The following is a 14,704-nucleotide window of genomic DNA, read 5'->3' on the forward strand; positions in this document are numbered from 1 at the left end:
TTCATGAGACATCCAGTATTTCTTTCTAAATTATCATTTCCAACTGAATGATAAGCTTCCTTCCATGCATTAGATGCCCTTTATGAGATATCAAATTTTAACAACTATTAACAAAAAATAAATACCTAAATAATATACTATTTAATTTTACATTGTACAATATGTAAAGATATATTTTATGATAGTGATCTTGATCAGTATGCATTTTGAGAATACAGTGGAACCTCAGTTATGGAACATCTCCCTTTCTGAACAACTTAGTTTTCGAACAAAAATTTTGACTCACAATTGCTTCAGTTGCTGTACCATAATTCAGTTTTCAAACAAAGTTTCTTGATTTCAAATACTACAAGACATAGCAAAAGATGTTATTTATTACTAATTTGTAGTTTCTGTAAATATTCCCTTTGTTTTTATATATTTGGAGGAGCAACATAGAGGGTAAGACAGTAATTCAATCTTTTAAATAAGTTAAATGTGAGCCTATTGAAGAACTTTGATGTAAACAAACAAGGTTTGGCACTCAGGAGTAATCTTGAGCTTCCTGTGGCTCTCTCTGTGACTCACATTGCCATCACTACTGCAGAACTGCATTTTCCCAGTAGCTATTCCTAGCAGCAATATGTCTAAGTGTTATAATCACCTTAATTTTGGCAGTGAGTGGGTTGCTCCTCTCTGTGTTACTCTGTAAGGCTTCCCTCATTTGATTGGTGACAAAGAGAGTGCCTGCACTGTCTAAAAAATATCTTTTGATGAGTTTTGTGTCACAAAGCTCATTCACTATATCCTTTATGGATAAAAATTTTTTTAAGCTGAAGATGTTGTAGAGCAGCCATCTTAGCAGTGGGAGCATTGGTCATTACCCACTAAGAAATGGTGGATGGGTGTCTGAGAATGAATTAATCTGTTTTACATTGGTTCCTATGGGGAAAATGGTTTAAGTTTTTGAACGTTTTGGATTTTGAACGGCATTCAGGAACGAGTTAAGTTTGAAAGCCAAGGTTCCATTGTATATCTACTCATATATATATATATATATATATATATATATATATATATATATATATATATATATATATATATATATATATATATATATATATATATATATATATATATATATATATATATATATATATAATTTATTTATTTATTCATTTTCTTTTTTTAAGTATTTGCCCACCTTTACTGCCTGTCCATAAATTATGATGTATTCATCTACAGTAGTGTACATTAGTGTACAGTGCTGGTTATTGCATTATGCTAGAGTAGACTTATAAATCATGTAATTATGAAATAGTTTCTCTTAATGGTGGTCTGTATATGTAGAGGTACCGTATCTATTACTTTTGAGTCTTACCAACACCTAAGTATGATTTTGAAATGATTGGATAGTGGAGGGATGAGAGAATAATGGAAAGCTGTAGATATGTAATATCATCATAAAGTATGAGGAATTTCAGATAAAGTTGATGAGTTCTATAAAACTGAGATTTTGAGATTGGTTCAAGGGACAAAGAGGTTAATAAAAGTAATCAGACAGAAACAACCAAATTTTATAAGTAATATAATTTAGGGTCATGAAAAGGAAATGTTTTTTTCTTTACTTATACTCCTGTTTTATTTGTACATTTTTAAGCTTCTTATTTACAAATATAGTTTCTTTTCATTTATTAGCTTATTTACTATCCAGCAAAATAAAATGGGTACACAGTTGCAGTGCTGTAAGATGGCACATTCCATTTTTCCATTTTCTTTCCTTTAGTCCATATTTTTTAAAATGTGAAACTTAATGATAAATGATGATTTGTTGCAAGAAACTCAAAACTGCTCAATGACACTTTCTGGATATGTACTCATAATTATCTTTATATAATTGGCACTATAGTAGTTATTCAAACCCTTTGGACCTGTACAAATTATTTAGTACTTTAATCTCCTGTCCAAAAATTTTATTATTGTTTCATCCCACTGTAAGGCCAGTATTTCTTTCACAGTCCTACAAGCTTGTGCTTAATACCTACTTGCTTATCTCAGTCATTAGAGAGTCATCAAACATGGCAAGCATGGCTTAAATTAGAATTTTTTCCTTGAAAATCTGTAATATTCACATATATATTCAGTTACCTTATGAAATGATGCCTAATATATATATATATATATATATATATATATATATATATATATATATATATATATATATATATATATATATATATATATATATATATATATATATATATATATATATATATATATATATATATATATATATATACCATGACAGCTTTTTTTTTTTTTTTTTTTATGTAGGAAGGATACTGGCCAAGGGCAACAAAAATCTAATAAAAAAAAATGTTGTAGTGACTGAGACTACAGAGACCCTTAAACATTACATTGGTACTGTACCTGATATTAATCTAAATTCTGACATCAAAGGTGGTTCATTTTACACTTCTGTGATAGGGATTCAGTCCTTGGCTAAAGCACCTTTAATGGCTGAGCATATCATGCCCAAATCAGTTTCTCATTATTTCAGTGATGCTTCAGATGGGACATGTTAGTGGTGGCAATTGGCAAAGATTCCAGTTTGCTTGTTGTGGCTTGTAAGACAGTGTTGATAAGGGATCCAACACAACTTATTAGGTATTTTTCAAGAGAATGTTCTCAGCTATGCTGTCAAAAAGAAATGGAAGAGAGCTTGTTCTAGGCATGAGTAACACCACCATAAATTGATCTAAATGAAGGCAAAAGGTTAAGTAGTGATGAGAAGCTTAAAGGCTCCTGAAATTTTACAGGGACTTGGCAGTCATTATGGTCACTATGTATTGTGCTATGTGTATTTTACGTGTAATGGTCCGGGATTCCATCCACGGTGAAGGTACTTCTCTTGACTGAGCTTATCTCACCTTCTGATCAATTTTCATTGTTTCTATGATGCTCCAAAGAGAGGCATGATATAGTCATGACAATGGTGGCATGAACCACTTACTAATGTCAGGATACAAGTCCAGAACTCTTAATCTTGGTGACTTGAGATGTGCTTGACTGAGTGGAAAGAAAAGTAAATTATTAAAATTATGATTAGTAATTTCATTTATCTCAAATAAAGTAAATTTGCATAAGATTATATGATTATCACTGAGAAAGTTGTAATATGACAAAAACAGACCAAATCAACATACTTTGAGTAATAACTGTAAGAGTTTCTACTTACATTAACAGACCACCCTATACACACCTGATTTCTGTTGTTATACGTACTCCTTTGAAAGAACATTTTCTCTCCGCTCAAGAACAGAATGCTGAGACCAGCACCAAAACCCAGGGCCACAAATGCTGTAAAAACCTGTAAAGAAGCATACAGTGGCTCCTCAAAAACTGCTCTGTTGGTTGTTTCCTAAACACACCCCAAAATTTCCTTCACTCACAATGCATATTACTTTGTTACATTTATATACATACATTGAATCTTTACTATTGCTCAACACATGGAATTTCACTGAGTAAGCGATGCCATGTCTGACATGGAAACTATTGGTTTTGAGATACAAAAATAATAGTAACTGAATAATGGTAATATTGAGAATAAAATATAATGATGATAGTAGTAATAGTAGTGGTAATAATAATAATAATGATAATAGTAATAATAATAATAAAAATAATAATAATAATAATAATAATAATAATAATAATAATAATAATAATAATAATAATAATAATTATTATTATTATTACTATTATTATTACAAATACATAGCATTTATAGTTATACTAATATGATATAAAAATTATCCTTCATTAAAATGAATTAATAAACAAATAAATTGTGGCAATGATGAGCATCATAATTTCTTAAAATTAGTTGCAAGATGACACCTCACTAAGTTCTATATTTATGTAGATCTTGTAAGTGAAGTTCTCTACCTACTGAGAGCTTTACATTCTTTATCAGGAAAGTTTCCAGTTACTGAAAATACCAGGGATAAGTGTAGTTTGGGACTTATGCAAGTAGAGTTCTTCCATGCTACAGTTTGTTGTTTTGTGATAAGCATCTTTTAGAACAAAATACCAAGAGCTTAAAATTCCAGGCTTTTGTCACTTTGACTATCAGAGAAGTAAAGATGCCACTGCTGCTTACATGAAATGTGTATTCTGTCTTTTAAGTGCCAAATAAAAGATACAAAAACAAAATTAATTAATTGAATTAAATGGAGAAATTTTGTGCTGGTTTCCTCACTTCTTACTCCCCTCAAGAACTCTGATGTATAAAAATTTAAAAGGAATTGCTAATTTTCAAACTGACATAACTGTAAATAGAAAGTTGATACGTAATAAAAATGAAAAGTCATATGAAAATAAAATATAACTGAGTAAACAAGTAAAAGCTGCCATAGTAAGAAAATCTCACACACCTGCTGAAACCCCAAAGGCATCACAGGGGAATTAACACAGTTGTAGGCACTTGGGTACCACTTCCTGGCTAGCTTTTGAAGGACTCCTGACTCCCTCAATCTGATGATGCTGTAGAAAAAATAAATAAATAAAAAAAATAAATAAAATAAATAAATAAATAAATAAATAAATAAATAAATAAATAAATAAATAAATATATATATATATATATATATATATATATATATATATATATATATATATATATATATATATATATATATATATATATATATATATATATATATATATATATATATATATATATATATATATATATATATATATATATTTATATATCAAGATATGAAACATAAGTAATGAAATTGATATTTCCCTTTACTTTCACTACAAACATATTTTCGCTTACTGGAAATCAAAAATTCCTGTGTAGGGTGAACCATTTGGCCATCCAAGAGCACCATCATTGAAGAGGAGATGTTGGCGGGCAGAATGAAAAATGCAGGCTCCTACAGGATCCAGTCTTTGTATCTCATAAGATCCCACATAAGCAAAGTCTGGGTCTCTGCTAGCTAGTGATCGCAACTCATCATAAGATGTAGCCAGGGTGTCAGAGTATGGCTCAATGAGTTCAGTCCAGTACTCTTGAAAGCCTTGACTCTAAAAAAAAAAAAAAAAAAAAAAAAAAAAAAAAAAAAAAAAAAGTTTTAAGGCACATGCATCAATAGCACAGTAAAAAATGAAATAGTGTTTGACTAACATCCACAGTTTGTTAAATTTTAAACAGCTTTGCACATACATGCTTTCTGATTTACCTAATGCCATGCATGCTGAATAATCTTTGCAAAACTCTTTGTCCAGTCTTAAAACTGTCAGGTCATTATATAGCTTACCCTCATGTCTTTCCCGGCTTTTCCTTTGATAGTATTGTCAACTTAAGTAACAAATATAATATCATGTCACTGGAGGACAGTATGAAAAGCAGGTATATCTGCAGTAAATCAACCATTTAAATGTTTCTTTTCTCATGTGAAGACATGTTAACACCTTTACACTATACAAATTCATATTACTGCCAGCAAGTGCAGCAAGTGACTGCTGAACTTACCTGAAAGAACTCCTCTAATACTGAGCCCTTAAGGATTCCTAAACGATGTGTTCGTAGTTGCTTTAGGTCCGTCAATGATTCAAAGGGAAGACCTTCATCTACTACAGTAAGGAAAGACACCAGCGTGGCAGAGTATGCTGCCACAACCACAACTCCCACCATGTATACAATCCAGAAGAGAATATGTAAGCTGTCTGGCTCTGGGGGGTCTGGCCAACCTGTAATGCAAGTTGAGGCCTGTCTACACCAGGAAAAAGTGTTTGGAAGCAATGGAAATTGTTTGCAAGCAGTTTGGAAATAGTTTACAACCATTTGAGAAACAGTTTGGAAACATTTGAGAAAGATTTTGGAAACAGTTTGAAGATATTTGAGAAACATTCATCCATTCTTCCATCCATCTATCCATCCATCTATCCACTCATCTATCCATCCATTCATTTATCCATTTGTCCATCCATCCATCCATCCCCTCATCCATCCACTCATTCATTTATGTATCTACTCATTCATCCATCTATTCAATCATCCATCCAACCATGAAAATGATTTTCAGATTGTTTCCAAACTGTTTGCAAACTTTGTTTCTTAGCAATTTGGAAACATTTGAGAAACAATTTGGAAACATTGTTTCCAGACAACATTTCCTGGACATGTCCCTAAATTCTACAATGAATATTTTGATGATGAAGTAGGCTCTGATTGGTTCATTGCATCTAGAAACAAATGAGTCCCTTAAAACATTCTGGTATATTATTCACTTTGATAAAATGCAACTTAAGAAGTGAAATGCCTTTCAGACACATGGGTCTATAGATAGCTACCCGTGCACGGTAGGAAATAATCATGTTGGAGAGTACAAACTGAAGGTGAATGTAAATCAAAGTAAAATTTATGATATAAGAAAGGAATAAGAAAATGAAATCAAGAGAGAGAGAGAGAGAGAGAGAGAGAGAGAGAGAGAGAGACGGCGTTATGAAATTACTGTAATAACCACTATACATGTATGCATTATTCAGAGTAAAATGAAAGACAAAGGTCAATGATCCGAACAGATGAATAATAATAAAAAAAAAGTGGCATTGATAAGATGCACTTTAAAACTGATATGACATATTGATTGTGAAATGGTGGAAATAAAACATAGCACAGCTAATTAAATGGTCTGACCACATGGGAAGGAGTTTAGAAATTGTGAGATACATAAAGTCCCGTTCATACTACAGAATAGGACTGCGCTTCACTGCGCGCGGCATTCCCCTGACCAAGGATGAGAGACTCTCCTTACCTCTGACCATGTTCTGTGTGTGGACGGGGCTTTTAGTCACACTAGATTTGAATTTTTTATGAAAACGTTGATAAATTTAAGCAAGTTTTAACGTATAAATCTACTTCAGTATATGTAATGTTTATAAGTGCTATCTTAATGTAAATAAAAATCATATATTCAAGTAACTTAAGTCCACATTATACGTAACTGTGATGAATAAGATTTTGGTAAGCCATGCACGTGTGGCGCTGGCGTCGCGAGGCAACATGATCAACAACACCCAGTAGAGCTGCAGGACGGTGGAAGAACACTGAATGCGTGATGTCTTTGCGGTTGTCTGATAGTCGAACCCCAATGAGAGAAATACGTGCAGGTGGTGTTTTTACTATTCATTTAACAATGAAGTGGCCTTAGCTCCTTTGCCGCAAACTGATCCACCTGATCGTGGAGCTGTATCGTGTTTTGAGGAGGAAGAGATCCAATACAGTTCTCACTTCACTTCCCGCCACATACAAGCAGCCACACCTACGTGACGGACCTTAGCCTATGCAGTGAACCAATATTTTTTTTGCCATTTTTTTTTTTTTTCAGTCAGAAAACTGAACAATGGAGGGATGTCGAAAATGCAAACTACAATGCTGACAGTTCGTGCTATCTCCCGGCAGGCGAGGTAAGTGCCAAGATTGGGATTTTATTAGTTTACTTTCTTCGTACAAGCTTTGTATAACGATTTTAAGACAAATTCCCATTTTACTTCTTCACCATAATGGGAAAGTTTATTATTACTTAAGTTCAGCAGGCCTAATAGGTGGCGCCCGTACACTTAAAATGCACGATGCACCAAGGATGAGAGACTCATTCTTCAGATACATACATTACCAAGGGAGAGAGTATATAGCTTCCTTTTTGCCAGCAACATTGTACTCTCCTCAGTGAACGTTTGTATATAAATCACACCCTCCAAAAGCTCCCTGGCTACTGGCTGTTTGGGAGAGGCGTGTGCGTGTAGCAGGTGTGCCCTTTGTCTAGTATTATAATACTGTGGATACTGTAATAAACTGCTGCAGCGTCATGACTGTGATGTCACGCACATTCCTGCTGGCACCACACCACTCCCGTGGAGTCTGGCATCCACGGGCTGATAGTGCATATTCCATACTTTAGTAGATCCCATTATTTCTATGTTACGTAGAATACGAATTTATACGAGGTATGTGAGCAAGATTTTGTTCGTCTGTACGTGACGATACGACTTCCTAAAACTTCTGGAGAAAATGATCGAAGGGGGTTCATCGCACGTGACCGCCAAACGCTGATATGCGTGGAGTGCAACGGTAGATAAATTCTATTCTATTCTATTCTATTCGAGAGAGAGAGAGAGAGAGAGAGAGAGAGAGAGAGAGAGAGAGAGAGAGAGAGAATAAATAAATAAATAAAATGAAAAAATAATAAATAAATAAATAATAAATAAGTTAATAAAAAAAAAAAAAAAAAAAAAAAAAAAAAAAAAAAAATATATATATATATATATATATATATATATATATATATATATATATATATATATATATATATATATATATATATATATATATATATATATATATATATATATATATATATATACTCGTATATATATATATAACGAATAAGTAAATAAATAAGTTAATAAATAAATAAATGAATAAATAAATAAATATATATATATATATATATATATATATATATATATATATATATATATATATATATATATATATATATATATATATATATATATATATATATATATATATATATATATATATATATATATATATATATATATATATATATATATATATATATATATATATATATCACCTTGCTGGGTGAAAGCGGCCCACATCAGTAGCAAGGAGTCCTTCTTCCATAGTCGATACTTCATGGCTTCTCTGTTGTGGGTCAGCCAGACCGTCCGTTTTTCTATGCCTGCCTTTGTCTTTTGCATCTCCTGATGCAAATACCAGTGGGCTATACAGCAGAATATCGCACCCAGGATTACTATGGTGAGGCCCAGCCCTATCCATAGACTCTTGGAGAAAGGTCTAGTATAAGAGGACCAGGACACTGCTGACCTTGCTTGCGGTTTAGCGAAAATCCGGTAGCTTACGGTAGGAACAGCAACGTACGGAATAAAGAAAGAAATAAGTATATTATAAGAAATACCTCTAGTAACACACACACACACACACACACACACACACACACACACACACACACACACACACACACACACACACACACACACACACACACACACACACACACACACACATTATAAAATAGATGGAAATACCAACCTTAAAAATAAAGAAATAAATAATGGAAAAGATTTATCAATGAAGGGACAAGGAGCGGCTGGATATTTAAAAAGACTCGGGAAGGGGCTGTAAAAATATGTTTGAATGAAGAAAAGGAAGAAGAAAAGTGGACTACAGCTTTCTTGCGTAGAAACCTGGAATAGCTTAAAAAGAGTTGATAAGAGGCGAGGAATGTACTTACGCACATCAGTTGAGAGAAAAAAAGAAAAAGATGACAACACGAGTGTAGCTCAGTCCCTCTATATTACTACTGGATAAACAGGACCTACTTGTGTGCAAAGGACTGGCAAGCACAACGTAGCATTAATAATTACTCGTGTCCCATTAGTATATTGGTTTGGGATCGAAGTTGAAAAAAAAAAATCGCCATGCAATTTGCGCTACCACCGAGCGGGTGAAAGACCGGCGAGCGGATGAAAGTTGTTGTTGAGCAAGCGTATGCTAAATAATATGATCTGTGTTATGGGAGTTGAAGTGAACTAGTATATGAAGCATAGGTAATACTAAGGAAACTAAGTTAATTAGAGTATAGATTAAGGAAACTGAATTCATTATAGCAGTTAATTACAGTAGTGAAGATATGTGAGAGGAACTAGCTGTGGAGAGCTTAGCTGCAGAGAGGTAGTGAGGGTTGTGTTTATGTGGTAAAGTTGATGACATGGCGCGTAGGGTAGATGAGACAGAGGGATCTCCGTAGAGGAATGAGTCAACCGGGAACTATTGCTGACCTAAGGGTAAGACGGGCAGGCGTGAGGCGCCGAGGGCCAGCAGGAACGAAGCCCGGAGGGACAGATTCCTTTGTACCGCCACCGAGTTAGGGTGTGACTGCTCCAGGAAAGATCGGACCTCTACAATACAGGCGCAGGTGTTGCTTGGTGACAGACCTCCTTAAGATCCTAAACACGTGAGTTCCACATCTGTATTACGAGGGGTTGATTGCTCTAATTAGCATACTTCATAATTAGTGATGCATTATGTTGATACAATATGTAATGGTTAGCAGTGTTACGTATGTCTTATGTATGTCTTATGTATGTCTTCAGGTTTGACCTAATGCAGTAAACGATTCGCGTCACCGTGTGGGTCTTAAATCCTTTAGCTGCCTCTGGGGAGCTACAATTTGTATTCGAACATATATACATACGTCAGTTCATACTTATCGGTACATGAGCAGTACGTAATAGATTCATACATGTACTGTACGCTGATTAGATAAATATCGTTATGATTATTTATATATGTATACAAGTTATCGGTAACTTCACTAGTTTGGCATGCAATTTACTTGTCATTATCTTTTGTTCAATAATCCACTAGAAGCCAGAAAAAAAACTAAGATTACTGTTTGTCTAATTAATACACTCATACATGTACTTTACACATCTACTAATTAGATTGATATCATTATTGTTATTTAGATATATATAAAAAATAATCCAGTTTTGTTTCCCTTGGTCAGAAAACTTCTTACATACGTAAAAGAAGAAGAAGAAGACGAAGAAAAAAAAATAATAAACTCACCTAAATCTGATGAGCACGGAGGAGTAATCGATGACTTGTGCTCTGCTGTAGGTCTGGGAGAGCTGGGCCACAATGACATGCGCCCGTCCACTCAACACATCTCCTATCAGCCCCGTCCATCGCCCGTTGCTGAGGGAACCGAACTCACCATCTGCTGGGGTGATCACCGAGTACCTAAAGAGAAAAGGTAGGATTAATTCTCTTTGTTATTAGTAACTTCGGGAGCTTCTCATATAATTTACTTGTTATTATTACTTTTTTTTTTTTTTTGCTCTGTAATCCACCAAAGTGCCAGAAGAAAATCCTACTGTATTTATAATTAACGAAGTTGGTTTTGGTACTTCAGCGAAGTTTTGATTGATTTATTTTGTTATGTTCATATGTGCATACTCGTATATCCATCAGAGGTGTTTATGACAACACAAAAGAGAAAAGATTCTAGAAATGGCAGCCCTGTTTCTCTAGCTGTGCTTACTTACGTGAAGTTCATTTCTGCCCTGAATAATTCCCACACGTCTCCGAAGTAACCCGTCAGGACTTCGTGGCCCAGCGCCTTGTCGAAGTGAGACTTTTGTGCCCTTGTGTCCTTCCGAGGAAGAAGTAATAATTACATTTGTAATAATTCTGTTAAAGACTAATCAAAATTATCAAGGAAAATCATGGATGGATTTGGCAATAGATAATATAAATAGTATTCATTCTTCATCCTTACACATACCTATATTGCCAACTATTTACTGTAGGGAATCATGCACGTTACTGCTGTGCGGTACAATTTTGATACATAAAAGTGCAAAAAAAAAAAAAAAAAAGTTCAGCTTGTAAGACTTGGGGGCTAGCTGGGTTGTCCCTTATCCATCCCAGCCTTTGTACAGCTTAGCAGTTTTGAATGGGTGCATCGTATTTACGCAGCGCCTCGATCTCCAGTTCTTCATAAGTGTTACACCCGACCAGGGTAATGGAGGACCAGCGATTCCTTAAGGGTTGCTACTCCCCACCACTGACTATCGTTCTGTCCGATCGGCCAATGGCATGGCATGCCTTTATTCCCGACACCTCTACTTTCAGGTGTTGGGTTGGGCACGTGTACACTTTGCACTTCTAGGCCGGCAATTTCTCCAACTATGCCGGGGCGCACCCTCCATGTCTCCCCCACTCCCCCCGCCGCACAGCAGAGTCCCCCCCGGGTCGTCTGTCGGCCCGCCCAATCATGCCTTAATGCCTTAAGTTAGAGTACATCACCCCCAACAATGTTGTTCCCAGTGGCTGGGACGTGAGCGAGCCATCCGCCATCCTACTGCACGTCCGGCAGGGACGTGCAGTAGGAGGGGCGTTGTGGCTCTGGGTCACCGGCTAGGCTAGGGTAACTCCCCCTCGATGGTGTTGCTTCCGTGGTGGCTGGGACTGTTCCGCCACCGTCAGCTGCACTGCCTTCCCTGGGCAGAGGTACCAGCTGGGGCGTGCAGGGGGAGCGTTGTAGCTCTGGATCACCAGTTAGGCTAGTCGGAGTGATCACCGCTGGTCGCTGTTGAGGTCAGTTGGTGAAGGATGGCACTCAACATCCGTAGAGTTTTCCCGGTGCCCCAGGTGCCCTTCGGGCCGGTGCGCTGCTGCGTGCACGGCCCGCCGGTGTGGCACTCTGGACGCTTCCACTTGCGGATGTCGAACCAGCTTGCTGCACACTATCCACACTCCAACTATCCCCCGGGGTGCCGGAGGGGTTGGTGACGGAGACGCCGACTGAGAACGTCCCCCGGCGCGCCGTGGGCACAAGCGTCCGCACTCCTTAGGTCTGAAGCCGGGACATCACACGTTAGTCTTAGTCAGTCACGAGGCGCAGAGTCGATCCTTCGGGAGGCACTGACGAAGACGCTGACAGGAGGCTACCTGAATGCGGGGGTCGCTGGGCACACGGCCTACGCCCACCAGAGATATTTTGTTACTGTCTCCGTTTCGTCGCAAGATGTCCTGGCTCTCCCTGTCCCCACAAGAGGATTGTTACTCCCAACGCCATGCCACCTGTGACCCTCATAAAAGGGGTCACGTGGATGGAGTTCGGTCAGCAGTTTTTCATGTAAACACAGGTCTGCGCTACCATCTCATAGCTCATGTGCGTACCCACAGGCGCTTGGGTACTTGTGTGTGGGTGCGTGTGGGTATTTGTGTGAGTGTTTGTGTGTAGGTGTGTGTGTGTGTGGGGGGGGGGGCGTAAGAACAATAAGTATCATTGCTTCTTTTTGGGAGTTAGAAGTTTTCATACGACTTAAGCATTTGATATTTTCTTATGGCCTGATATCCATCATGACCACTGTATCTTCCATTATCGACTTGAGATTCTCTCTGACCAATCACTTCATTTTTCTGTATCTTTCTATATCTCTTCACCTCCCCATGCAGTAAGCACCTGAAGTGCTTTCAGCCTCCTCTTGCGTGTACGAGAAATACGGTACTCTCGATTTTTACAGTGGTACATGTAATCGCTGAGGGGTTCCTCGGGCTGCAAGTGTCTCTCTTTAGCTCTGACCTTGCAGCACCTCTGCCAGGCCGTGTGAATGAAGATGTTACTAAGTTCTTGTATCATTAGTCTTCACTGAGACTCAAAAGCGATCGTGAAATATAAATGCGATTTCTAGTTTTCAAGTGATGTGTATAGGAACGTCTCTCACCTTATGTATCAGTCACCAGATCACTAGATTCATGACTATTGCTGCTTAGTGTTCCTTGATCTTTCTTACCGACTTGAGGCAGTTAACGTTGCCTTGGACAGACGATATAGCCTTAGTCAAGTCCTAATGTTTTGTCCTATTGTGTGATATCTTGTCTGGGCAGGAACTCGTCTTACCTTCGTGTGCAAGGAATTTCTCCGTGTTATAACGTTTTTGGAAGGTTGAAGTAGTTTGGTAATGTGGCAAGTCTCTCTCTCTCTCTCTCTCTCTCTCTCTCTCTCTCTCTCTCTCTCTCTCTCTCTCTCTCTCTCTCTCTCTCTCTCTCTCTCTCTCTCTCTCTCTCTCTCTCTCTCTCTCTCTCTCTCTCTTTCTTTCTTTCTTTCTTTCTTTCTTTCTTTCTCTCTCTCTCTCTCTCTCTCTCTCTCTCTCTCTCTCTCTCTCTCTCTCTCTCTCTCTCTCTCTCTCTCTCTCTCTCTCTCTCTCTCTCTCTCTCTCTCTCTCTTTTGCGTCTTTGCTGGCAGGCGCGTAAAGGCCTGTCCACACCAGGAGACATTGTTTGGAAACAATGTTTTGCAAACAGTTTTCGAGAAACTGTTTCCAAACAGTCTGCAAACAGTTTGGAAACTATTTACAAAACAGTTTCCTGTCTAGACCTTAGTTGCCATCCTGCCTGCAATGAGTGTAGAGGTTGCTGCAGCAGCCTCTGTATTTTAATCGGTACTTTTGATAAATTCATGGAAGGGCAAGAAAAAGAAAAAGAGATGAGTGAGGAATATTTTTTTAGAAAAAAGAGCTTTTTTCTCCTTCTTGGTAGCTCAGACTGCCGCTGACAGGTGTACTTAAACACTCCAGAGCGATAACGATCCCTGGCTAGGCTTTGGAACGGAGCAGGCAATAGGGTGGTGACAGTGATGACTTTGTAGTTGTTAGACTACTGGGTGTATATGCAGGAAGGGGAGAAGGTTAATTTTACTCTAATTGCAAGGAATTTGATATATTTAAAGCAGCAAGTTTTTCTGCTTGCGGGGTGATAAACTTTTCCTGTCATTTTGCTTCCCTACCCTGGACTTTATGTATTGATAAAGTGTTATGAGTTGCTTGTATGTTGCCAGTAGTAAGTGTGGTCTCGTGATTTGGCTTTGTGTTCCCTGAGGTGCACAGCCGGCCAGTCAGCAGAGGTGGCATAGTGAGCAGTGAGTGGTAGACATGATACTGCGGCGACTGGAAAAATAATACCACCCTCTCTGAGATAACGATTTCTAGGCAAAGTGGTTGTTAGGTTGCTATGTACACATTGCTGTTGTGTATGTAATCATCACTCTCTGCTGTGGCGAGGCATGAAGAACTATACGTCTGGTGA

At 37.3% G+C, this 14,704-nt stretch overlaps 2 protein-coding genes across 8 annotated transcripts in view; one reads left to right on the forward strand and one right to left on the reverse strand.

Annotated features, from left to right (window-relative positions):
- Window positions 1-2,683: 2,683 nt before the first annotated feature.
- Window positions 2,684-14,704, reverse strand: part of LOC135107766 (probable glutamate receptor) — a 34,007-nt gene continuing 21,986 nt past the window's right edge. Inside the window, exons 2-8 of the mRNA XM_064018099.1 lie at window positions 10,679-10,852; window positions 8,658-8,941; window positions 5,528-5,745; window positions 4,829-5,079; window positions 4,419-4,527; window positions 3,242-3,349; window positions 2,684-3,048 (exon numbers count right to left, since the gene is read on the reverse strand). Coding sequence (XP_063874169.1) covers window positions 2,998-3,048; window positions 3,242-3,349; window positions 4,419-4,527; window positions 4,829-5,079; window positions 5,528-5,745; window positions 8,658-8,941; window positions 10,679-10,852 — 1,195 coding nt within the window. The 3' untranslated portion in view covers window positions 2,684-2,997. The remainder of the gene's footprint in view (window positions 3,049-3,241; window positions 3,350-4,418; window positions 4,528-4,828; window positions 5,080-5,527; window positions 5,746-8,657; window positions 8,942-10,678; window positions 10,853-14,704) is intronic.
- LOC135107299 (succinate-semialdehyde dehydrogenase, mitochondrial-like) overlaps window positions 7,075-14,704 on the forward strand; it is a 77,382-nt gene continuing 69,752 nt past the window's right edge. For 4 of the 7 annotated variants that reach the window (XM_064016988.1, XM_064016991.1, XM_064016987.1 and 1 more), the window contains exons 1-2: window positions 9,952-10,061; window positions 10,617-10,865. Coding sequence is in view for 3 of the 7 variants with exons in the window: in XM_064016984.1 (XP_063873054.1) it covers window positions 10,751-10,865 (115 nt within the window). In the remaining 4 variants the exon portion in view is untranslated. Of the gene's footprint in view, window positions 7,465-9,906; window positions 10,062-10,616; window positions 10,866-14,704 lie in introns of those variants that run through there. The other 3 variants (XM_064016984.1, XM_064016983.1, XM_064016985.1) reach the window with 3 other exon arrangements.

This window comes from Scylla paramamosain, chromosome 15 (assembly GCF_035594125.1).
Source record: "Scylla paramamosain isolate STU-SP2022 chromosome 15, ASM3559412v1, whole genome shotgun sequence".
In the NCBI taxonomy this organism is placed as follows: Eukaryota; Metazoa; Arthropoda; class Malacostraca; order Decapoda; family Portunidae; genus Scylla; species Scylla paramamosain.